This window comes from Gouania willdenowi, chromosome 6 (genome assembly GCF_900634775.1).
Source record: "Gouania willdenowi chromosome 6, fGouWil2.1, whole genome shotgun sequence".
Lineage (NCBI taxonomy): Eukaryota > Metazoa > Chordata > Actinopteri > Blenniiformes > Gobiesocidae > Gouania > Gouania willdenowi.
In genome coordinates, this window is record NC_041049.1 from 2,638,831 (window position 1) to 2,665,723 (window position 26,893).

The following is a 26,893-nucleotide window of genomic DNA, read 5'->3' on the forward strand; positions in this document are numbered from 1 at the left end:
TGCTCAAGTTTTTGTGTCAATAAATACAGTATGTTAGTTATGGAATAAGATCAAGAAGCATGAAGACCACCACACGTGTGATTTCTCTTACATGATTAATTGATTAAAATAAGGATAAACAGATTGATTGATGACTGTAAGAACCATTGAATGCAGCTCTACTTGAACTGGTATCTTTTTTGTTTCTTCTTCTTTCCCCCATTTTTTCTCTTTTTTTATTTTTAGAAACCTGCTATCTAATTTGTCTTTCAAAACAAAATTCTCAAAAGTGCTCAAAATATAGTGACTGAACTTCTTCTACTGTTCGGCCGTGCCAGACAAAGACAAAGATCTGCTGTGACTCTTTATTTATTTATTTTATGTTGTTAAAATACATTTGAAACCGATACAATAAAACCAACCTGAAACGTTCAATAGTTACAAAAGTTATGACAAACTGTACACACGTCATCATAACGGCAGTTGCAATTGTTCATAATCAATACAGACTCAACCAATAGGCACACAGCGACAGCTCAAAGCTCTACACCCCTAAACATGGAGGAACTCGATAGGCTAACGTTGGCACCACTGGGTTTCCAGCTGGATTAGGTGTTTGTTCACCACTAAAACAGAACTTACACTAATGCATACACTGTTCAAAGCGTCACCATACAATAGAAACACACCGCGATGTTTGATTCCGTACGCCTCCATGGATGAGTGTACACACCACTATAAACACCACTTGAGATGAATCCCAATGCTTCCCTCAGTACGTGTGTAGAGTGGTGACGTGCATGCTACAAGTAGAAAGACTTGAGGGGACAGTGCGGCGATAACTGCCAGTGTGCAGGGTTTTAACAGTATATAGCCATTTGCTATGTCGGTTCCTTATTCAATCTTTTATTATTATACGTAAATAAGATCAGTCTGACTTTGTATTCTGGGTTATGTGCATAAAATGTTATATGGCTTAAAAGAAAAATATACATTATAAGTAAATATTCTGAGGATGTGCTGAGCTTTCTTTTATATGACAGTTTTCCCTGAATTTGTAGATGTAAAGTTTCACTGTGTGAGCTTTAAAATAAAATTTGTGAAACATTTAACTTTAAAACATATACATATATGTTCACAATCTACCTTGTTTATGTGGGCACTGCTGTAGATGTGACCACCGACCTGCATTACTCGATAAAGCTGAGAATTCTCTTAAAAACCAACTATGTAGTCTATGCTAGCTTTCTAACAGTCTTTATTCCTTAAAACTGAACAATAGCATGGAAACCAGCCAATCATGTCAAAACTACATATGTTAGGAACGTGCTAACAACAACTTGTTCCAAAACTTAATGTAGCAATAACTTAAAAGTGAACGTAGGCGCTAACAAGAACTGGAGCTAAGCTAAGCTCAAGTTGAATTCTGCATTTTTCCACAAAACAATTGTTGCAGCATCTCAGCTGTGTCAAGCCCATTGCTACATAAAATACCTGGCATGACTCAGCATTGGGCAACATGCCACAAAGGGATCAGCATCTTTTTAGGGTGAGCTAGTTAGCATAACTAGCTATAAATAGTAAATAAAATTATACAATGAAACCACAGTTTCAAAAGCTGTAGTAGCAGCAGCAGTATTTCAATTACTAACCAAGGTTATCAACTAGCCACTAGCTAACTGCTACTTTTTCTACAACTTAATCATAATGTAGCTACAAAAAAAAGCTAATCAGGCTAATGAATAATCCAACCTTGAACCAATTTTTGCATTTTGATTTTAATACAGCACTTTTCCACCAAAAACTGCCTGCCATACTGAATCCTGGTGATCCGTGCCGATGTAAACACTGAAATGTTCATTGCTACATAAAACCGTCTGGTACGACTTTGCGTTGGGCAAAAATGTTCATCTTTACAAATAAACCATGTGACTGTGCATGTTTGGCTTCCCTTGCAAGCTAGTTAGCCCAATTAGCTATGGTAGTGCAGTCAATCAAATACAGATACATGACAAAGCTACACCTTTTTAAATTTAAATTTAATTTATATTTTATGTTGTGGAAAATGTGCTTAGCTATATACAATGATATTGAAGTAATATAATAGTCTCAACTGGATATGAGGATGATTAGCTCCTTTTCTAGCAGAAGTGTTAATTTTGACATAAATGCACAATTTAGTCTTGTTTCTAATCTTCCAACAAAATAATATAATTAGTTTCAGTCTCTTTTAAGCTTTTAGACATTAAAATCATTCAAGCATATTTGTATTTAACTAGTATCGATATGACACGCTGAATTATGATCATATCTCACCCCTTCATGCCAGCTTCACTTCAAATAAGTTCTGATAAGATTTAGTCTTCTGATGGATGTCATGAATTTTTTTGTTTTAGAACCTCGACCTTAGGTTGCATTTAGTCTCAGTCCAACTTTGTAGTTGGTGAAAAAGTGATACAGTTAACACTGTATAGCAATATGAAAATATAATAAGCCGGTTTTTACCTTCACCAAAAACGATAACAATTTATAACAGTTTTGGACCATTTTTACATGGACTGTAGCTGCTACTCTTACCATCAGAAAATACAAGTTTACACTGGACAAGAGTTGGTATACAAAAATAAAGATATGGGCTTTAGCCAGGCTTTTAGGATTGGTGGTGATCTTCCTAATTGTGCTACATGTATCCGTTTCTCCTGCTAGCTTAGAAAGCTTCTTTAAGTTTTCTGATCCAGACGATGTAGCTTTCAGTATGTTTCTGTGCTTCCGAACCCTTTGGCTTTACGCATTTAGGATGAGAATGGCAAAACAAAATTTTTTAAAGCATGTTCGAGAACAAATAATCTCTTGATCCAAAGCACTGGGAGTGTCGTGCATAGCCAGCTTTGTGCAGCACCTTGAGATCATGCATCCGATTAAACACACGGCCATGAATGAACGCGGTTTATAAAAGTGTTTTACTGCAGCTGGTAACAGGCGACTTCAGGGCGTCTGCGGAGGTTTAGGTGACGAACACGAACCTTGACTCTCGAAGCTAGCTCCTCGTCCAGGCCACTGCATGGAAAAAAACCCAAAACAGACTTGTTTACAACAACAGGTCATCGTTTAACATCTTTCAAATTGATATGACAGACTCAAAGGCTACATTTTTAACTACAATTGATCACCTTCAGGAATAACAGGACACCATTTCTGGTTACCTCGCCTAGAGAGTGCCAGTGTGTGATTGGCTTTCTCGGATATGCCAGTATTTCATTCCAGTGGTCTCGTCCCAGGCCCTCGGCGTCTGGCCCAGTGCGACACACGCCAATCACCTCATTGTGTCCGACCCTGGGAGGAACAAACCAATAAATATGACAATTTATGGCTCAAAGACACAAGCCAACAGTCGATCGTCATCACATGCTTTGTCCTTGTTTGTGTTGCTCCTCTTACAAATCAAGTTCATCACAATGGGAAAACATCATGATTTCAAATGAGAACATTCAAAATGATTGCATTTTATTAACGATATTACCGGCAAATGTTAAGAACAACGTGTAGCGTACAAACCGATCGTAATCCATGACCATGATGGAAAGGCTGACTTGCTCAACATTCTCTGGGGGAATGTCGAAGACGATGGCCTCGTTGTACACTGGATTAAGCGTATTTTTCTTGATCGTCGTCTTTCGCTTCTTTAGCCGGCGTCCGTCGCAGATCAGGTAAACTTTGACGTAAGGATCTGAGACAAATGATAAAATTGTGGAATAAAAGGTTTGGTAAAAGCAGTGCACTGAAGTAACACATAAAGTTGTACTTTTTCGGCTGTGTTGCATAAAATCTTTTATCCGACCGTGATTCATGGCTCTGTCTTATTCTCGGGGGACTTACCTGAGGAGCCTGTGATGTCCATGGCTTTGAGGTTTCGGCATTTGATAACTGTGAGTGTCATTCTCCCCGCGGTGGGAAGGTAGCACATTGAGTACATAATCTCACCCAGGTCGATGCTCTCCTGAAGGAGAGAAAGAGAGGAGACGACAGAGCTGTCAGCCCACTCTCAACGCCGCAATAAAAAATCCCAAAACAACGAATAAACATGCCTATTTTTCAGAGAGCTTTGATTGTTGGTGAGGCTTTCATTTGCTTAGCGTGGGAGGATAATGTCATGTTCATCCTTTCCAGCCCCTGGATGACATTTAGAGGTGCCAAACAAGGCGCTAGGTGCTATTTTCACTTGTCTGGGTCTCCATATGCTCCGCCTAGAGGTTTTTATTGCTGATTACTCGTTATTGATCATGAGATAAATAAATTATTCAAATGAACCGGATCAATTTAATGAGTGACTCAGATCCATAGAGTCAATCGATAAACCAGTACTACAGGAATTAAAGTGATGTCTCTAATGTCTCTAGTATTTTAGCCTTGCATATGAAACACATGTTGAGACAGTTGCTACATCGACTGATTGTCATGAACAATAATTCTCAATCAATCAAATCATTTTTAATGACAAACTTTAGGATCTTACACCGGGAACTACATTTGTGACACACGCTTGGTTGCGGCGCTGCAAAGAAGACACTTGCTTTCTTGTTCCGGAAAACTGTATTTCTTCCTTGTCACGATAATTGTTTATGGAGAACATTGTTCAGATCATGGTCAGAAAAGTTTTGAGAGATGATATTAGCTGTCCTCGTGAAGCAGGATTAATAATCCTTGTGTGAAGGACAAAGATGGAGGTACGAACAAACCGTAATTTCTGACAGTTTTAGTATGTAAATATTTACATTAGCATATTACAGAAATGGACACAAGAGACACTTTAATTGGTTTCAACCCCCATTAATGTGTGACAGAGGATTTGTTGATTTTTCTTTAAGAAGAATTACTCTTCTTTTTAGCGAGGTAAAAAAAAGTCTAATATGTCTTTTGTTTTTATGCATACACCTACTCCTTTTTAGTTACGTACACCTCTTGTATTCCAGCTGTATTTCACATACATGTGCTTGTGTTTAGTAAAGTGAATATTGGATGAATGAGAACTTCCTTCAACTCAAGCTACATTCACACCGGTTTAGTTGTGGACTCGGTTTGAGTGAGCGGAGGACAGTTGATCATTTTATCACCTTGGTTTGGCTCGGTTTGTATTCAGAGCACAACTTCTGATCTGCTCCAACAGCCTCTGGTGCAGTTCCATGAGCTAACTGATTGATGGCACCGTTACTGGAGTAGAGACTTCTTTAGGCAGAGAGACAGAAACCTGAAGAACAGGCTCAGAAACTTCTTCTTTCTCCATTTGTTCTTTACCAACATTCAACAATGGAGCATCAAGAAGTTGGTTTTAAAGCCCTGTTTCGCAATGTCACTGTTCTCCTGATCACCCACAATGGCGTGTGCCCTCATCGCAGATACTTCCTATGTTTGATCCGCTTTGAGAGCGGTTGTGTTCACAGTGCTCCTAATAGCTCTAGACTTTGATTGGAAATGCTACGAGACAAGCAGAAATAATTGCTCTACAATTTGCCTGTTTGATCTGCTCTAGACTTCCTTTGTGTGTTCACACCAACCAAACAACGAGGACTAACAGCGCAATTGAATCCTGGAGAGTTTTGATTGCTCTGGGGTTCGTTGGTGTGAATGCACCTTAAATCATAACTACTGTAAATGGAAGTGATTGTTTTAGGTAATAGAGAAAAGACGACTACTGCTGTAAGTGGTTACCTTGGGGTTTTCTCTCTTAAAGCTAATGAACAAGTCTGAAACTTCACTGTACTGATTAACTAAGATCTTTATTGGTCAGATTAAAACAGCCTTCTACCACCTTGAAGCTGATATTGGAATTTCTGAGAAACGTCTCGATGTCCCGCCCTAAACAGCCTCACTTCCTCCTATTGCCGCCAATCTACCAGAAGCCACGCCTCTAATTTTCTGAATGCGGAAAAAACAAGGTTGCATTGGGTCGCATTGATATATGTCTATGGGTCAGGTAAGAGCCAAAATCACATTTACCTGTTTGCTGTTATGACGCATGGCCTTGTTTCCGTGCACAATTCCACATTCACTTTGATTGACAGTCTCAAAAACAGGAAGTCAAAGCCTATTGGCTGGGCGATCACAGCGATTGTTTCCATTTGTATAGGGGTCTATAGGATGAAGGAGGGACTTATATACATTGATGTATATGAATGACCACTGGCAGTAGACCATAGTAAAAGACTAGTTAGGGATTTTTTCGCATTTCAAAAGAATTTTACATAGATTTCTCAGAAACTCTGGATATCAGCTTTAAGTCCATCTCCACAGTGAAAGTTTTCTAGTACTAGAAAGAACAGGAAAAGCTGTTGGTGGTGTGTAGATCCATGAAAAGGTTGGCTCAGAACACTCAACTCATGTCAAACATATTGAAATGCTTTTTGTATAAAATGTACTAGACTAATATACCTTGTTAATCCTATGGTGCAAATGCTTGTAAACAGTAATAATGCCCTTTAGCCTATTGGGTTTTTTTGTTGTTTTCCAAGGGTACATTTATAAAGAAATACTCAATCAGTCAAAAGCTGGAGCCACGTGATCATTTTCACATCAAAATGATGCAATTGTATAACCTTTTTATTTAATCATGCCTTTGTGTGGGTCGCAGTGAGCGGCGCCCTCACTGACTTACCGTGGTTAGGTGGGAGAAATAACCTCCTGTGCTGTTCAATGCGTGCATGCAGCTGTGCTCATTATGTTAATCGTGCAGTTTTATCAAAGCAATTCAGGAGCGTATGCACAGTTAGCTTTCTGTGCAAGCAGTAAAACGACAAGCCCACATCCCGTTTCAGAATTTAGAATTTTCAGTTATAAAAAAAAGTTTAAAAAGGAAGAACTTTCTTACAGCAGGTGTATCATGTTGGGGTTCAGGCGTGTTGTTTTTCAGAAGCTGATTTTATTAAGTTTAATGTCAAATACCAAAGAGCAAAAGTGGCCAAATAAATCTCAAAAGGGGCCACAAGGGAAACAATAACTAGATCTTAATTCAGCATAAATAATTAGATGGCAAATAGTAGCATTTAAATTAGGGTGCATTCACACCAGACTCTGTCTGAATGAGTGGAGGAGAGCTGATAAGTTTATCACCGTGGTTTGGCTTGGTTTGCGTTCAGAACGCAACTACTGATCCGCTCCAAACAGCCTCTGGTGCAGTTCCTTGAGCTAACTAGTTGAGGGGCCGTTACTGGGGTAGAGACTTCATAGGCTGAGAAACAGAAACCTGAAGAAGATTCTTTCTCAACATTCAACAACGGAGCAGCAACAAGTAGCCGTACTTTTTGTAATTTTAAAGCCCTGTTTTGCACCGTCGTCGGTTCTCTCTGGTTTAAAACTAAATTTAAAACCAGAGGAGACCTGGCGTTCCAGGCTGTAGCTCCCAGACTCTGGAATAACCTGCACCAGTCTCTCAGGGAGCTCAACTGTGTGGTCACTTTTAAAAAACTGCTGAAAAGCTTTTAGTTGACTGGATTTTAATTTTGCTAGTCTTATGATGTTTATGCACTCTTGTTTTATTATTCTATTGTGTTGCACTTGTACCACAACTCTGTTCAGCACTTTGTGATTTTATCTGCAAAAAGCGCTTTATAAATAAAACTTACTTACTTACTTCTCCTGATCACCCACAATGCTGTGCACTGAACGTAATCTTTCACAGTTCCTGCTTTTAGTTCGCTTGGAGCCCACGTTGCATTCACAGCGTACCTGTCTGCTCTAGACTTTGATTGGAAACGCTCCAAGACCGACAGAAACAATCGCTCTAGAATTCTTCTGTTTGATTTCCTCTAGATATATGTAAAGTTTGAAAAATATTAGTAGTTTTATATTTACAGATGACACTAGTATTTTTTTGTTCAGGGGAGGATCACTACTGAAATGTGCAAACTGAAAATGTGGTTTGACGGAAACAAATTATTTTAAGTAAAACCAAATTCATGTTATTTGGCAACTGCAATAAGAATACACAAGTACAGACACAAGTAGATGGGGTGGATATTGAGAGTATATGAAAACAAGTTTCTTGGGGTAATAATTGATGATAAAATAAACTGTATATCTCGTGTAAAACATGTACAAAGCAAACTGTCAAGAAGCATTTTAGTTCTGAGCAAAACAAAACATATATTGGACCATAAATCATCCCTCATTCTCTACTGTTCACTGATTTCACCATATTTACACTAATGTGCAGAGGTTTGGGGCAATACTTACAAATGTATAATTCTTAAAATCAAAAACATTTAAATTAAGTGCTCTGGTTCATTTTCAAACAGCACAAATCATGTACACCGCAATATACAATCTACTTCCTGGAAACATTAAACAATGTATAGGCTGAGGGGGGTTCAACTTAAATCACCAGCGAGCACGAACAATGTTAAAGAGTTTTATGTTTCTTACTTCTTTTTGTGGAGTGAGGTTGTGGAACAGTTTGGAGCTCAAGCAATGACCAAGCATGACCCAATTTAAAAAGCTGTACAAACACATGGTTTTCACAAGGTACAGGAAAGAAGAGGGGCTTTAACAATAGAGTGTTTTCATAAATTAGTTATATTTATTTACTCTATTTTCTATTTTTAATTTTTTGTATATTTAAATATGTATACGGGAGTTGTTAATTAAGTAGTGGAGAAGGGGTAGGTTTAAATAAGTTCATCCTACTCACTTTTGGACTTGTCTTATTGATATTGTTAATTTGACTATTCTTGTTGGTTTGTTGTTTATTTGTTTTTCAGTTTACTTTATTGTACAACGTGCACGTTTGAAATAAATTTGAGAATCAGAATCAGACATTGTTTGTGTGTTCATACCGCCCATCAGAGCAAACGAATGGTCTGTCAGTGTGAACGCACCCTTATCCGTGGAACGGACTCTGCCCGTACTGTCCGCACTCCTCAGAGCTTTCATGCTCAAGTGCACCGCTGCATAGTGGTTTACAGTAAAAACCTACATTTCCCACAATCCTTAGCACTTCTTTGTAGTCCTTCTACTTATGGGAGATGTTTTAAAGGTGTCGGTACTTTCGTAGCCTATCTCTACTAAATGCTCGTCTTCATCTCTCCTGCTATGTTTCTCCAGGCGGTGAAATGCATGTCAGTGTTACATTTAATGCGGGTCGACGTGAAAAACACGACAAGCAGTGTTTTGTGTAACTCAGCCTTCGTAAAACCTGAGCTTTGCCCTTAATTAGCTCGGCAAACTCCCCGCGCAAGTATGTTTGTGCTTTTAGTGTTGACAGCCATTTCCAATGTCCATTTAGTGTTTTCCTGGGGCCTCATTTATAAATGCAGTTTACGTACAAAAGAAAGCATAAGCCACATATAAGCAAAGTTTGGGATTAATAAAAAACCCTGGCGAGATAACGTGCACACCTCCACGGCAGCTCTGACCCTGTCGTACGAACAAAATCATGAGAAACGGGAAACGTCTCCCCCAACAGGAGAAGGATGACATTAAAGACAGCTCTGTGAAATTGATACGTTTGTGTGAAATAATCGAATATTGCACATTTCACAATACATATCATATATGAAGGATATATTTGCAAAAACGAAAGAGGAAAAAAGCCCCAGGGAGTGAGTGACGTGCACGCACCTACAAATATAGTTTTATATAATAATTGTAATTAAAATCACATGATCATTACACAAAACTGCTGATCATATGGCTACAACACCTGCCACTCACATAGCGTAAAGACGCACAGTATTTTATCAGGCTCTGCTGGAGGACGAGGCACACGGGAGACTCCGGAGGGAGGAGATCTACAGAGAACTGCGAGACCTATAGCCAGGACCCCCCCTTGAGGACGAGATGCTGCGGTGCCCCCAGCCTCACTCACCCCAGCACCACCGACCAGTAAACACCCTGGGACTGATGAAAAAATATGGTTGTACTTTAAATTAAATATTGTCAATAACATATAGTACCAAAGATGTTTTACTACCTGTTAGGGATGTAACGATTTATCGTAAGGCAGTTAAAAATCAATTCATAGGTATCAAGGTTCATATTGATTTTCTGAAAATTGAATCGCAGTACTTTTTTTAAACTATCCAGAAGTGTTGGCGGTGGGAAGAATCTGCTACTACTTTCTTTCTGGCCGCCTTCTACTCTTAAACATGTTCATTAATGATTCCTTATCCCATTAGCACCGAAAGAATATCTGTAATATTACTTGAATATCTGTAAAAGTCATGTTTTTCTATTAGCTCTGTCTGCTAGCATAGCATCTCTTCTTCACGGCACAGAATAGCTGCATCCAAACCGAACACTGGTCCAAACAAATATCTGACCTAAATACAGTGCAGATTGTTTTTTTTAAAGTCAAATTGTTACATTTTCAGCTGCACTTTTAAAAGAAAAATAACTATTATGCAGTTTTGCATTGTTTACTATAGAACCAGAATTTAAATTATTAGGCTTCTTCTTGATTTGTATTATTCCTTTATTTATTTCATTCGAGATTTATTTTTAGTTAAATTGCATTGTTTTGAATAGTTTATCAAGGGATTCTTTTGACAATGAAAAATAAAAGGAAAATAATACAGTATTTTCTATTTTTTTTCCCAAAAAAAACAAAAGGAATATTTTTCAACCATCATTTGTCTAAAGTCCCATTTTGTAAAACAAATCGTGGGAGAATCGTATCGTGAACCCTGTATCATGAATCGAATCGTATCGGGAGTTGAGTGAATCGTTACATCACTACTACCTGTTCATCTTTATTATTTCAAACAAGTAAATTCAATTTAATCCAATGCATCTGGCGCATATAGTGCATCTGTGTCCCCCTCAGCCTCCGTTATTACACAGAGGGGTTCCCCAATTATCCTGATGATTCTTTCCACCACCTGTTGAACAGATGTTCTTCCTATGGAGAGTGATACACATTTTCTCCTCTGCTTCTATGTCTGACCATTTCTTTTTCACCTCAATCACATGCTGACGCTCTGAGGCAACGCAACGGGATCAACCTTTCTGGCATTCGTATTTACGCTCTCCTGCGTGTGTCCACCTCAACCATTCATACCTCCATCTCACTTTTTGTCATTCATTAAGGGCGTTCACCTGACCTTTTATGGGCACCGTATGGGCGGTGTAAGGTTTTTCCTCACATGCGACAACTTTCGAGTTGATTGTGATTGAAAAACGGAAACAGGCGTGGGACGAGCATGCACCCTCGTTTATAAGATATCAGATTAAAATGATATATAATATAAGAGCAGATATACAAAGAGTAATCCTGACATGATGACAACTTGATAGGTGAGCGCTGCGTGATTGAAATCCCGAAAATGGCCATGCTAACATATAAAGGGGTATTACGTGTGTTTGAGGTTAAAAGTTGATATGAATGACCCCAGAGACATTTCTAACATAAATTAGTTACAAAGTTTAATAGTTCAACAGGTTCCTATGAGTGTTTTCTTATTGTTCTGCTGGTCCTCAGACCACATATACTGTTTCATCCAAGTGGAGACAATCATTTTGATCTGCATCTATAGTAGAGCTGGGCGATATATCGAATATACTCGATATATCGCGGCTTGTAGTCTGTGCGGTGTTGAAAATGACCATACCGTTAAACTCGCGGACTTTTTTTGTTTTTTTTTTTTTTTTTTTGAAATGTCATCTTAATGACAACATGCACAAAAGGGCACTATTTGTTTTAAAATATTGTAGTGGCATTATGTACAAAAAGTGCACTTTAATTTTGTGTTTTGAAATGCCATGTGAGTTGCATCCTGCACTAATGTCTGGTTTTGAAATGTCTCTGTGACAATTTTGCACAGAACGTGCACTTTCTGTTGACAATTTTATGTTTGAGCCACTCACTGTTTAATAAATACAGTTATGTCAACTTTGACTTAGTTGTGATATCCCCTTTTTTGCATGAAAGTTTAAAATTGGCATATATTAATGCAGTATGATCAAGAATGTTTTAATGTAGACATATAGAATCATCATACTGGTGTGATTTTGTGCATCAAAGTGTTAATTCAAGGGTAATGCAAAATATCGAGATATATATCGTGTATCGTGACATGGCCTAAAAATATCGCGGTATTTATAAAAGGCCATATTGCCCAGCCCTAATCTAGAGATGTTTTACTGAATTGTTTCTAAGACAGGGTTCATCCGAGGTCTGCACATGGTTTAACTCCTCTGGTCACAGATCACTGAATTTCCTTGTATCTGATCTGTACTGTTATTTTTTTAGTCTGCACACTACCTGGCTGTCAAGGGGAAATGCAGCGTGGGTGTTTTCCTTAACCTAAAGTGCTTGAATTATAATGAGAGTTTTCACCTCAAGTGCTGTCACTGAGTTCAGGATCTGAGAACCCTTTAAAAAATGACATAATTAAATATTATTATTGCAACTACATTCATGGAAAGACTGCACACTCCATTTATCCATCAATCAGCCTTCTACAGTTATAGCATCACTGAGTGGAATAAGCCAAAGCATAAAATGGCCACTTGATCTGCTTAGCATTTCTCTGATTGTTTCTGGATCACGTGCTGTTACACCTCCGGTCTAATAGATGGCAGTAATGCACCTAAAGGATTGTGTGCTAAGTGGAAGTAGGAGACACCAGCATGTCAGATGGTAAAAGCAAAAGCAATCATACTAAACACTGTCACCATCCTGGAAAAAAATGGGAGTAAATTGGACTGGAGCACGCCATTTAACCACCAGAATAATGGGAATAAAAGGGACAAGAGGCAGATACATCATGAGAAATTACTATGAAATGTCAGCCTAAGAGACAAAACATGGGAAAAGCAGGATGAAGGAGATAAGGTTTGGACACAGTTGGTTTTAAAGACTAAACCGTTTCAAGACAAAGCGACAGATTGTCTGATGAAGCCAGTAAGAACAGATAAGCGACATCTGATCTACCACCGTTGATAAGTGCAGCTGTACTTTTTACAGAATATTTTTTTTGTTTTATGTTTGAATTAATTTTGGATCAAGTTGTTATTCTGGAATGTTCGTAGCCAGTGTCATATAATGTATATAATAAATATTATATAACTGCCTCACCTGTGGATTAAATGAGAGCTGATATGCCTGCAGGAAATTAAAAAGGCAAAGATAAGATAATAAAGAGTTAAAGCAAATAAATCAATTTGTATTATTTCATTCCCTCACCCGATGAGAATCGGTAAGGAATTGAATCAATAAGCAGTATCGATCATGAAATCGGAATCACTAAATTCTTATCAATTCCCATCCCTACCGGTGACTGCGCAAAACAGGGCAATTAAACTACCAAAAGCATGGCAACTTGTTGCTGCTCCATTGTTGAATGTTGTGGAAGAACAAATAGGGAACGCAGAAGTTTTTGAGCACTCTTAAGCACTTGCTTTGACCCAAAAATGAGAGCCTCTTCTTCGGGTTTCTGTTTCTTTACCTAGAGAAGTCTCTACTCCAGTAACGGCCCCTCAACTGGTTAACTAATGGAACTGCACCAGAGGCTGGTTGGAGCGGATCGGAAGTTGCGCTCTGAATGCAAATCGAGCCAAACCAAGGTGATAAAATGATCAACTGTCGTCCGCTCATTCAGACTAAACTGGTGTGAAAATACCCTAACTACCAGCAGAGCCGTAGTTCTTTGTAACAGCAGCCTTGGTGAAGTAAAGACTAAGCTTGTTTTTGGCTTCACGCTTACACTCACCGTAGTTGCTGCGTAGATATCCTTCCACACAACCGCCTCCCGGGAAAGATCGGAGAGTTCAAAGAGGTTGTCCACCACCACTTCGCCGATCATGTCGTGGCTCGTGAATCGGTCAAAGTCGTAAACGCTGAAGTGCAGCTTGCGGTTGCAAAGCTCATCGTAGGCCACAGGGAAACTGAAGGTTTCGTCAAACATGGGGTTGAGATTCTTGCGATGTACTCGGGTCTGGAACTTCTTCTTCCTCTCGGGCAGCAGGTAGATCTTCACATATGGGTCAGAGGTGCCCGTGAAGTCCTTGGCTGGCAGGTCCAAAGCCTTGAGGATCCTCACCACCAGGGCCTGCTCCTCGTAGTCGTACTGCAGAGAGAAGCTGAGCTTCCCGCAGGTCTCCGCGTTTGCTCTGGCTTCATCCTCTGAATCCACTGACTTCTGCTTGTAGAGCTCAGGTTTTATTCTTCCAATGCTCGAGGTCGACGACTGACGGAGAGGCACCGTCTCAATGCTGAAGTCGACACTGGTGACATTCATCTGTCGAGGCAGATGACGCCGGAATGAATTGTGCCTGTTGGAAAGGGCAAAAGACATGTGTTAAAGTCTCAGAGCCGGATTCACAAAGATCTGAAATAAAGGGTAATAATTCAGTTGCTTCCCTAAATCCTTTAGTGACGCAGTTTCTTCACCTGCTGTAGCAATCTTCACTAAGATTGTAGCAATCATTAGTGCACGAGCAGAACTGGTGCAGACCGCCCCTATTTAAATCAGCATTTCCTTTGCTCGTTTAATGTGGAGACGTCAGTACACACAAGCACACTGATATTTGAGGCAGATGGACTTCTCTGTCTGCTGCACAAACATTTCATAATGTAGAAAACTAAATGAACAAATAAAAAGTTTTTTTTTTTTTATACAACAACTTTAAACCAATTATATTTTTTCCCCCTCATTTAATGTGGGGGCTCCGTTCGTTCCAGTAACTTTGCTCTGATCAGTGCATACCAAATAGGCAGATTAGGACAGAAACCGTCCTATTGATCTAGCATTGATCTGAGTTAATATAGCTACAATCATGTTTTTGACTCATTTTGCAATCAAAATAAGTTTTATTTTCCTTTAAAGCACAGATGAACACTGTCCAAGGTCAACCTCTGTGCAATATGAGGCTAGAGCAGCAGATCTGATGCCTGTTTTTCTCTTGTTAACGGCTAAATATGAAATAAAAACAAGACATTATTGATTTTCTACAGAAACCATTGTGCACATCATGCCTTAAATCTAATACAACAGATTAACTGAGACCACATGGTTGCAGTCAGAAGATTACAGGTGACCTTAACTACAAAAAAAGCCCATTCTCTGTTTTCAGCAACAACAATTACCTGCACATTTCTGCAAAGTTGACGCCTTTGGACCTAAAAGCACGGCTGTGTTTGAGTCGCCATTCTCGTCACCTAGCAACTGGACCTCCTCCTTTTTACAGTGTGGTGGCCGCAGAGACGTGAAAATAGATTTCCAAGCTTTTTCAGGTCATCATTACCAAGCTTTTGGTTTCAGGTTGCAAAAACAAAAAACATTATCATCATGTCTATTACTTTATTCTTGTTTTTTTTTTTTTTAAAAAAAAACTAGGGTTTTCAAAACCTTTTTGGCCTTTGTTTTTGGCCCTCGGAATGAGTTTTTACTTCAGGGAATTCCGTATCATCTCATATTTGGGTTTTTAGGGAGGGGAAAATGTAGATTGCGTTTAGGGATCAGCCTTGAGAGCATGTCAGTGCGCCTCACGGTAATCACAGACTTTAGGGTTTAAACTCACAACTGGAAAACAAAATAGAAGCCAGAGCTGATTGTTTAATTACTGGAGTGGCTTCCTGGTGTTGCCATAGCAGCCGGGGCTACACGTGACTACATGGTAGAAGATGTACGACACGCTCAGATGTTTCCTCCTGGGCAATGACATTTCAAGGTCACGAGACACGTGCCAAACTCAGCTCTAGGACAGTTCCAGTTCTGTCACCAGCATCACAGCCTTTTCTCACTGCTCAGCCTTTAGAAAACACACAATGACATCCAACATTTACCCTCTGACAGGATTTATGAAGGATGAATAAAAAGGATTGATCCAATCAGTGACAATTAGAAATAAGGCCTGTTTGGATTTTATTCAACTTTAAAAACTTTATCAAGTGCAACAAAAAGGATCAAAGACTGAGTGTCGGTGAACACCAATGAAGTAACGGAGTGCTACCTCTACATCTATAGCTGCCCTTTAAGCCAGTGGTTCTCAACCTTTGGGTCAGGACCCCATTTGGGTTCATGAGACACTGGGAGATGCTTTCAAGAAACTGAGAATATTTTCTGAACAATTTGAGCCCATTTTTTTAACCATTTTTCTGCAACTACACCAAACTTACATATTTGAATTTATTTTCATCACTTTTTCTTGCCATATTTTTGCTCCTTTTAATGCATTTTTGCTACATTTCTCCCATTTCTGACACTTTTCCATCAAATTTCAATGCCTTTTCTGCCCATTTTTCCACTTTCAAGACTTTTTCAATACTTATAAACCCTTTCCACCACTTTTCCACTTAATGTTGGATATGTTGACCCATTGTTGTCACTTTTAACCTCTTTTCACCATATTTCATGCTTATTTATGCCAATTTAACCACATTCATGATTTGTCGTGCCCATTATTTGCCAGTTTAAACTAAATGTTCCTGATTTGTCTTCAGTCGCTATAATGCCCCAATATTTACGCCAAACAGATCTGCAAGCCCCGCCCACCCTGCCATGTTAAAAGCACTTTCCCCATCGTGGATGAGCTTCAGCCCTGAGAATTTCACCCTGAAGGGAGTTTAGACTTTACCCAGAACAGATTTTTCTTGCGTACCTGGAGGACGAGGTGGGCTCGGTGGTCTGCCTCTGGATCTTTGCCTGCTGACTCAGCTTCTCCCTCAGAGCCGTCTGCACCTCAGCTGGGATGTCCGGCGACGTCTGACTGATCTTCATCGCTGCCTCCAGCAGCTTGACGGAGCTCCGCCCATTGGCCTTGACCTCCATCGGGTGCTTGATCTTCTCTGGCTCCAGCGCTTTCTGCTTGGAGACGCTTGGCGCTCGGCTGCACGAATGCTCCGGCAAAGCCACGGGGAGGCCATTTTCAGCATGTGTGGACAGAGCTTTGGTCCTCCACACGGGCCAGCACAGCTTCCAGAAGACAAAGAGAGAAACCACCAAGAGGGCGAGGCCACAGAAACCCACCACCACAGCCAGGAGGCTGATGGAGATGTCTAGGAGTGAAGGAGAAGAAGAACAGACAAACACACAGGAAAGAGGAAGACAGAGCAGGCTGTGAGGAAGAAGAGGAAACAAAGGCACCTGTGGACGAAGACATTGGACATTAGTAGCAGATCATTGTCCATTCTAACTCCCCCAGTCGTCACATCACTGGGGTGGATGAAGCGAGTAAGAAGCTCGACTATGCTCAAGCAACTCATCACAGGCCATTTAAGCAATTAAAGTTGCCAAAGTCGAACCGACGGATCCTAGAGCGGTTAAAACACTCTACGATAGTCCTCCTCGTTCAACACGCAAATGAGATCTAGAGCAGATCAAACTGTAATTCTAGAGCGATCGTTTCTGCCGGTCCCTGAGCCATTCGAATCAAAGTCTAGAGTAATTTAGGAGCCCAGTGAACGCAAACGTGGCTAAAAACAGTAAGTATCGGAGATGATGTAGAGGAGACGGCATTGTGGGTGGTCAGAAAGAATTGTCGATGGTGCAAAACTTGGCTTTAAAATCACGACAACTTGTTGCTGCTCCATTGATTAATGTTGATAAAAAACAGAGAAGGAAGAAGTTTGTGAGAACTCTACAGTGCTGGCTTTGACCCATAGGTGAGAGTCTCTTCTTCAGGTTTCTATTTCTCTACCTGAAAAGTCTCTACTCCAGTAACAGCGCCCTCAACTGGTTAGCTCATAGAACTGCACCAGAGGCTGTTTGGAGTTGATCAGAAGTTGTTTGAGCCAAACCACGGTGATAAAATTATCATCTGTCCTCCACCCATTCGGACCGAGTCCATGACTAAACCGGTGTGATAGCACCCTTGTGTTTTTTGCAAATATTTTGTGACCCACAAAATGAGTCCGAGATGCACTTTTGGGTCCCCACCCACTAGTTGAGAACCTATCCTTTATTCGAAGGATGCGCCATGAGTCCATCAAAAACACATTTCAACTTTACACGGACGTAGCTGCGAAAAGTGACAACTTCAAACTGTTTTTTTTAATGGGGTTAATAAATTACACAGAAAACCAGAGGCACTGTAAAATATATACAAAAAATGGAGTATTTTCAAACCTCACATGCAGGCAAAGGCTTGGGTGTAACGATGCGATTTTAATTTTTTGCCCGATTTGCGGCATTTCCGACGATTTTATTATTAATTAAATGTACCTCGTGTCAAATCAATCTTGAATTGTCTTTCCCGCAAACAAAAGGAAGCTTAGCGCGTTTGATAATGGATTAGAGGAAACAATTTACACCAATGAGAATGCTTTTAGCATTTCAATTTACAAATTTCGAAGGGACTGGCATAAGCAAAAATTCACCGTAAAGATGAAAAAATAATTTAAAAAAACGGGACAAAGTACGATGAGAAAACTGAAACACTTCAGAATAAATCAGACTGAAATACTGATTGTTAAGTTTATTGCAATGGTGTGATTAACGAGCACAAGAAAGAATTTAAGAGTAAAGATGATGAAAACCAGTGCAAATAATTGAAGAAAACAATGGCCAAGTATCATTTTAGTAGTAATAATAATTTGAATTTTCATTGAATATTTTTGGCTAATTGTAGATCAATAAAAAAAAAATCTAATTGAAAACAGAAGATCAAAATATTTTTACCAAAACTGTTTTTTCTTCCACACGTTGCTCTGCAGAGATAAAAAAAACTAAACAACAGGTGACATTTAGAAACAAGGTCAAACCAAAATGTGCAACATAAATAAATCTCCTTCAAAGTAAAAGCACAAGATTCTTAAAATAAATCCCTTTCTATCAGTACAAAATGTCCACGATTCACTTTTTGAGCTCCAGCCCACCGGTTGAGAACCACTGTGTGTGTGTGTGTGTGTGTGTGTGTGTGTGTGTGTGTGTGTGTGTGTGTGTGTGTGTGTGTGTGTGTGTGTGTGTGTGTGTGTGTGTGTGTGTGTGTGTGATAAAATGCAGGATTTTCAGAGATGGTAAATAAACTGAGCTGAAAACACGTTAACAGCCAAAGATGAGATGCCAACAGGTCCAAAAATGTGAGGAATAATGAATGAATAAATAATAAATGAATGACTTTGACTCAGATTGTGATAAATAATCAATAATAAAGGAGACGTGATAAAAAGAAGGGTTTAAAACCACTGAGAAACAGAATCCAAGTTATATAAAGAAAAGGAATACATGCTTTTTGTCATTCTAAACTCTTGAAATGTGCACTTAAAGAAGTGTAACATAACGTGCTTTGTGTTGTTCTCGAAGAATAAAAAAAGACTTTTTTCTTCCATTTACCTGCTCGTCCTTTACCTGCTATGTGACTCTCCAGCGGGAAAATATCCGCGCATTTCTCCCGCTCCACGTGTCCGGTGAGACACAGCTCGGTGACGATCTGCAGAGCCCGATGGCACAGCGTGATGCTGTCCTCCGTGCGGACGCTCATGTCTCTCCGGTTAAGCCATTGCGCGCCGGTGGAGTGGCGGCGGTTCATCGGTGCGCCTCTTTACGCGCGGCGGAGCGCTGCGTCCTGCTCCATGATCGAATGATCGAATGATCGATCAGTGCTGAGCATCAACAGGTCTCTGCTTCTTTTCTGAGATGGGGAGGGCTTCCACTTCACATACATAGCGTAGATATAGATAGATATAGATATAGATATAGATATAGATAGATAGATAGATAGATAGATAGATAGATAGATAGATAGATAGATAGATAGATAGATAGATAGATAGATAGATAGAGATGAGTAGATAGATAGATAGATAGATAGATAGATAGATAGATAGATAGATAGATAGATATAGATAGATAGATAGAGATGAGTAGATAGATAGATAGATAGATAGATAGATATAGATATAGATAGATATAGATATAGATAGATAGATAGATAGATAGATAGATAGATAGATAGATAGATAGATAGATATAAGAAGAAGATAGAATAAAACAGAATATATGCATATACAAAAACTATAAAAAAACCAGAATGTATACATATACACACAACTAGCTGACTTGTTGAATTCGCTGCCATGTTGTGATTAATGATGATGTTCCCCAAATTTTAAGGTTTAACTTTAGAATTATTAAAAAATGTGATGGAAATAAAAAAATAGAAATACTTTGAAATGTAATACAGGGCTATAATACAACTACAGCAGAAAATACATTTGTATAGTTTTTAAAGATTTTTTTCACAACAGCAGTCATGGTCAGACAGTCGCACCACAGAACATTTTTAATAACAGAATAAATTACAGAAAGAATTTAGTCACATTTAAAAAAAAAAAAAAAGAAAGAAAGAAAGAACACACACACACACATCAAAGTGAGGACATATATACTATACATATATGTATTCATGCATTTAAACCTTTGTTTACTTAAAATAAATGCAGTTGAACAGAATATTTAGGTTTCATGCCACTGACCCAGTGTATTTTCCTGCACAGAAATATAATAAAATAGTGATAATAATACATTATTGTTAATTCTTATTCAAATTTATGATATACTACCTCATAATTATGAGATGCAAAGTCATAATATGAGATAATTATGAGATAGTTTCTTAAGTTATTCTTATATTTATGAGTCATTCTTAGTGTCTCATAATTATGAGGTAGTATCTTAAGTCATAATTCTGAGATATAAGTCATAATGTGAGATAGACACATTATACTTAGTCATAATGTGAGATAGTATTTCATAATTATGAGATAATATCTCTTAGTATCTCATACTTATGAGATATCTCAAGTCATTCTTAAGTCATAATTGAGATAAGTGACAATTACAAGACAGTATTCTCATAATTATGTGATAGTATCTTAAAGCTGATATTTATGTATGATTCTTTTGAAATGCGAAGAAATCCCTAACTAGTCTTTTACTATGGTCTACTGCTGGTGGTCATTCATATACATTAATGTATATAAGTCCCTCCTTCTTCCTATAAACCCTTATACATATGGAAACGAGCGCTGTGATCGCCCAGCCAATAGGCTTTGACTTCCTGTTTATGACTCTGTCAATCAAAGTGAATGTAGAACTGTGCACGGAAACAAGGTCGCGCGTTACAACAGCAAACAGGTAAATATGACCCATAGACATATATCAATGCGACCCAATGCAATCGTGTTTTGTTCCGAGATGCGCGTGCAGAAGTAGAGGTGTGGCTTCTGGTAGATTGCAGAGGCGGGGGAGAAAGTAGAGCTGTTGAGGGCGGGACATCGAGACGGTTCTCAGAAACTCCAGATATCAGCTTTAAGTAATAAATTATTAATGAATAATTAAGAGATACTAAGTCATTATTATGAAATACTAAGTCATTATTATGAAATACTAAGTCATTATTATGAAATACTAAGTCATTATTATGAAATACTAAGTCATAATGCGAGATAGTATCTCATAATTATGATTTAGTATCTTAAGTCATTCTTAAGGCATGATTATGAGATACCAGTGGAAATGAGTTTCCATATTTTTTATATATAAAGAGAAACTTCACTATATCTAACACGTTAGAGTTTCTCGCTGTAAAGCAGAAAAACAGAAAGCTGCTCTCAGCTACGTCACTTTTTCATCTTTAATATCCACTGATCCTTCATTCTTGAAACACAATTTATTGGTTTTGGTCACTGATCCCATAACCCAGGGTCATAGGGGCGTAGGAACGCTGCGCCAGCTGGCGCCACTCGTGTCGGTTGTGGGCAAGTGCCTGAGTTGTGGCGAAGCTGTTCTTGGTCCATTCAGTGATGTTATCTGCCCATTTCTTCCTTGGTCTTCCTCGTCTTCTTTTCCCCTACGCTGTTCCTTGTCGTATGGTCTTGGAGAGCCTGTCTGATCTTGTCACATGTCCATACCATCTGAGCTTCCTCTTACATTTGTATGAGCATGTGACAAATAAAAATCTTGAATCTTAACTGTGGTCAGCAGGTCTTCATAGTGCCTTACTTGTTGGAGGATGGTTTGTGGGACTTCTTCGTTGGTGATGTGATCCGTGTGAGATGCCAAGGAGTATTCTGAGGCATCTCATCTCCACCACCTGGATCCTCGTTTCCAAGTCTGCATTTAGTGTCCAGGTGTCGCATGCATACAGGGGAACGGAGATGACCAGTGCATGCAGTAGCTTGACCTTGGACCTGAGTGAGATGTTGGAGTCTTTCCAGATGGTCTTATGCTTAGCCATTGCTGCTGCTGATTGTGCAGCTTCTGCAAAGATTTTGTTCTTAGAACCGTCTCCGCTAATGATGGCTCCAAGGTATTTAAAGTGATCCACAGTCTTTCCCACTGACTGTGATCTTGGTCGTGATTGGCTTGGCACTGTTTGTCATGAGCTTTGTCTTCTTGGCACAGATCTCCGTGCCGTATCAGGATGTTTTATCCAGGTGGTTCACCAGGTTGGCTAGTTCCTGTTTGTTTCCCGCCAGTCCATCAATGTCGTCACGATAATAAAAAACAGATGTAACATGGTCGATATCATAAATATAACGATATAATGTCTCTGACCAAAGTTAGATAAAGTCACAAATTTAAAGGTACAAATGTGTCAATTTATTGCCTGAGATTTTTGCTAAATGCTGAGAAAAGTAAGGGCTGAAAAAAATCTAAAAGCAACCTGAGACGTCACACTGCAGACACTGCAAAGATGCACTGGAGGAGAGTTTTAGTGGCTCCTTCGGGAGCTTTTTGAGCAAATGAAATGACGGCGGATGAAAAACTGGGGTCGTGCAGCAATCCTTCAGTGGAGCAGAGTCTGGAAACAGATTGAACATTCATCAGCGTGACGGTGAGTGGCTTCTCCTGAAAACAAAAGACAGAGCGACCGAGCCCTGAAATTACAGCTGTGAATGTCGGAGACAGGACGAGCTCTGATTGTTGGGAGGAAAACACTCTGCAGATGTTTGGGTGTCTTAAATGAAGCCACTTCAAAAGCAGACACGAAAATGTCGCCGATCAATGTGGCACAAAACAATTTACCACCTCCTGAAAAGGCTGATTCCCCCTTAATTATTCACACACACACACACACACACGCACACACACACACACAGAAACTCTGCTGGGGACACTTGTTGATTCCAGCCTGAAAATGTGACGGTAGATTTACATTTAGATCCAGTTTTCCTCCTCTGACTGTTCCTGTGGACTAGCACCGGTTAATCCATTCCTTGTATAGATCTGGGTTATTATGAGTCACTCAATAACTTTATTATTTATGTGATCAGAGCCATGGGACGACTGTATTGGATTTGGAGTAATTTGACTCATTTTTGTCACTTGAGTCCTTCATCCGGGGGGTCTGCTATCCAAGTCTGTTTCTAGGGAGTCCACTGCTCAGTTCCTTATTATAACTGAATCATCTGAGTCAGGTGGGCGGGGCTTCATTCATCAACATTGTCATTTCTATTCTTTCGTTAACACAGGAATGAAACCTGTTGATAAAGTCATGGATGTTTTTAGGGAGTCTGCCGTCTGGGTTCTATAACTAAATCATTTTAGTCCCTAAAGCTGATATCCAGAGTTTCTGAGAAATCTGTGTTCATGTATTATTCTTTTGAAATGCGAAAAAATCCCTACTAGTCTTTTACTATGGTCTACTGCTGGTGGTCATTCATATACATTAATGTATATAAGTCCCTTCTTCCTCCTATAGACCCCTATACAAATGGAAACGATCACCTAGTGCACCCAGCCAATAGAGACATAGTGAGCAGAGGCTGCGTGTATTGTTTTTCAACTATACTGTATCTCATCATTTCCCCCTAAAAAGCTGTTAGAAATAAGCAAAATGGCACCAACAACCCTCATTTAGATAATCTATAGATATTATGGTAAGTTACAAACATGTAGGACTAGTTGTGTAGTGAAAAAGAGCCCCATTTCAGCTATTTTACAACATTTGCTTAAAACACTTTGTGTTGATAAGCTTTCTTACTGACTTTTAGTCAAATGTGGGAGCTTAAAAATCTGCCCATATTTGATGAGGATCACTAAAAGATTGATACGTCTCCTTTCTATTGTGTCACGTGTTGTTTGTGAGAAAACAAATAGGTGTGAGGGTGGTAGTGTAAGTCGTGCATGCTGGGACCCTCCGTGTGCGCCCCTGAGCCGACCCCGGGGTCTGCTGAGACGTCCGACCGCTGCAGAAGCTGCTGCAGACCTGGCAGTTAACCTTTAAACGGCCTAATTAAAGTGCGCAGCCATTAGTCGAGTCCTGATTTAATCACAGCGGCGTCGCAAGGGGAATGAAGAAAGCCTTTTTAACAGTGTTCCAGTAAATCAACTGTTTCCCTTCAACAAGCTGCTGCTAAACGGATTCACGCACTGATCTCATCACTGTTTCCACGTGGAACACTGACACGATAATGGGCTCACGGCCGCTGACAACACAACAGAGTGACTTTGTCGCAATAAGTTGGTTTGCTTTGTAAAAATATCAACTTTACTTATGATTAAAGTCCATGAACCAAACCTTCAGGATGAAAATGTGCGTCATAAAAAACAATGCATTGAAAAAAAATTGTGCTTTAAGACAAATTAAAGCATTAAGAAGATCATTTTGGTTACCCTATAAATGTCTTGCGGCAAAAACATGAGTTATAGAAAATGTTCTTTTCCGACAAAGATCTCCATTGTGACAAAAAAGCGCGTTAGGCCTAAAATGTCCGTTACAACAATAATCTCAGTATTAATAAAAATGGCCTACAACAAAATGATCAGTTATGACAAAAATGTCTGTTCCAATAAAAAAAATCTGTTGAGACAAAATTATTCCTTTTACAGCAGAAAAAAATGTCCATTGAAAATAAAAAATACTAAATCTAACTTATGAAAAACATTGGTCTGTTAGAACAAATGTGTTCATTATGAGAAAATTGTGAGTTACAATGAAAATTTCCATTATAACAAAATTGACCACTATGACAAAAAAGACTTAAGTGTCCACTATGATAAAAATGTGTAAAGCAACAAAGAGTGTCTGTAATGTAATATCAATGTCTCGTAGTGCTGGACTAAACACAGACTATGTGAGGCCATAACTGTCAAGTTTTGGATTTGAAAATAAGGGAAATTTTCTAACGCCCACTACGAGTCGTCCCACCCTCCCAACCAAGCTCCAGTATTCTTTATATTTTAATATAGATGTACAATAAATCTAAAATAGCCACTTATCAACCACTTACTAAACATAATTATGTAATTATAATCTGGTAGGTCGATCTTTATTAACATTAAAATGCTGTGAACGTTCCTACTAGGGCTGGTGATATGGACCAAAACTCATATCTCAATATATTTTCTCAAAATGCTGATATATGATATAAATCTAGATCATTAAAAAAAAAAAAGTCTGACCAGAAAAACAATTCTGGGTTAAATTTTCTGATGCTAAATGCTACACAGAGACATTTATTAACAAACAGCTGATCAATATGTGACACTCATTAATCATCTAACTGAGCTTTACATGTTGTTCTGAGAAGTAAAAGCAGCGACTCATAAAACTAGTATTTGATACATAATAAGCTATAATGTATATATATATATATATGTAATATTGTAGTTTTCTATATCGCCAAAATAGATTGAATCTCGATATATCTCCCAGCTCTAATTCCTAAATGATAAAACAGCCTAAATAAAAACATAAATGTGTATATGAAGCACATGTGTTTATTTAATATACTTACATTTTATATACAAGTCAACACGTTGCATATTTATTGTTAATTTCACATTGTTTGTCTTTAAGTTAGACATTAACATTTTATTTTATTACATATTTTATTATAATTTCTCATGCTCACTCATATGGTTCTCTGGTATTCACTAATGACTTATTAAACACATTTATTACAGACTTTACATTATTTAACACTTTATAAACAGTGTATATTTGTGGAGCTTGTGATTGGATGATTTTTCATGGTGATTTACGTGGTTCCTTCTGCTGTGGTAGACGTTAAAATATCAGTTATTAATCTAACAGAACGTGTAACCCTGTCCCATCCTGATGGTCTTTATGAAGATAAACTCTATGTCACATTTAACAACATATTTACACCAGTTCTTTGTTTCACCAGAACATCTTCATTCATCATCTCTGTTCTGAGTTGTTTCTGGGTTTGTTGCTGATGTCAGCACTAATCTCGCGAGAACTGAGTTCAGGTGGAAGTTCTCACGAGGCTAGTGACGTCGTTCAGTTCAGTAAGGCATCTTTGAATTATTATTACAATAAAATACGGGATATTTACGGAAAAATACTAATACGGGACGATGGCGGGAAAGAGCGGTAAAATACAGGAGTTTCCCGGCCAAACGGGATTCTTGACAGGTATGTGTGAGGCTAATCGTAGCATTCTGTTTTTACTCTGAGGCTGGACAGCAGATGAAAAGTGTTTGGGCTCCCTAGCGCCCCCTACATGAGACACGAACACTGCCTGCCTCTCTTTGTTCTCTAGTTTTATGACTGATCAACGTTACACACATTCTAATCACCTTCTACAGTAGATCAGTGCGTAGAGTTTTGAGATGGACATTTTGTTCTGGTGGTGGTGAAGCCGAGGAGGCTGTTAGCATGATGTATTTTCACTAATCAGATCAGTGGCACAACTTCACTTTCAAGGACATGATTTTCCTTCTGACACCGTGTGAAAAGCTCTTCTGTGTCAGAGTGTGTGTGGAGATGTTTGTCCTTCAGAGGAACCTTCGACCTCCAACCACAGCTTTTTCCTTTTCACTCATTCAAACAGGACGTGAGCTGCTCATGGTGCTGATGTCAGAGTGGAGATGAAACACAAACACACTGTACAACCTTATATTTAAAAACAACCACCATTTAAACTCTCATTAATTAATATCTCTCAGATCTTCTTGTCTCAGCCATGATGTGTCACTATCCAAACATGTACGGCATTTTACCTCTAAAGTCT

The 26,893-nt window shown here is 38.9% G+C and overlaps 1 protein-coding gene across 2 annotated transcripts; it reads right to left on the minus strand.

Annotated features, from left to right (window-relative positions):
- Positions 1-1,663: 1,663 nt before the first annotated feature.
- On the minus strand, positions 1,664-19,479 carry syt10 (synaptotagmin X). Of its 2 annotated transcripts, none has more exons than XM_028451379.1 (7): positions 19,242-19,479; positions 16,570-16,966; positions 13,680-14,241; positions 3,856-3,976; positions 3,535-3,706; positions 3,183-3,312; positions 1,664-3,036 (listed from the first exon to the last, which is right to left on the minus strand). In XM_028451379.1, exons 1-7 carry the CDS (start codon positions 19,435-19,437, stop codon positions 2,965-2,967), a joined length of 1,650 nt encoding a protein of 549 aa, XP_028307180.1. In that variant the 5' UTR covers positions 19,438-19,479; the 3' UTR covers positions 1,664-2,964. The 2 variants fall into 2 exon arrangements, with proteins under 2 accessions (XP_028307180.1, XP_028307181.1); XM_028451380.1 differs by having other exon boundaries at positions 3,150-3,312; positions 19,242-19,440.
- Positions 19,480-26,893: the final 7,414 nt, after the last annotated feature.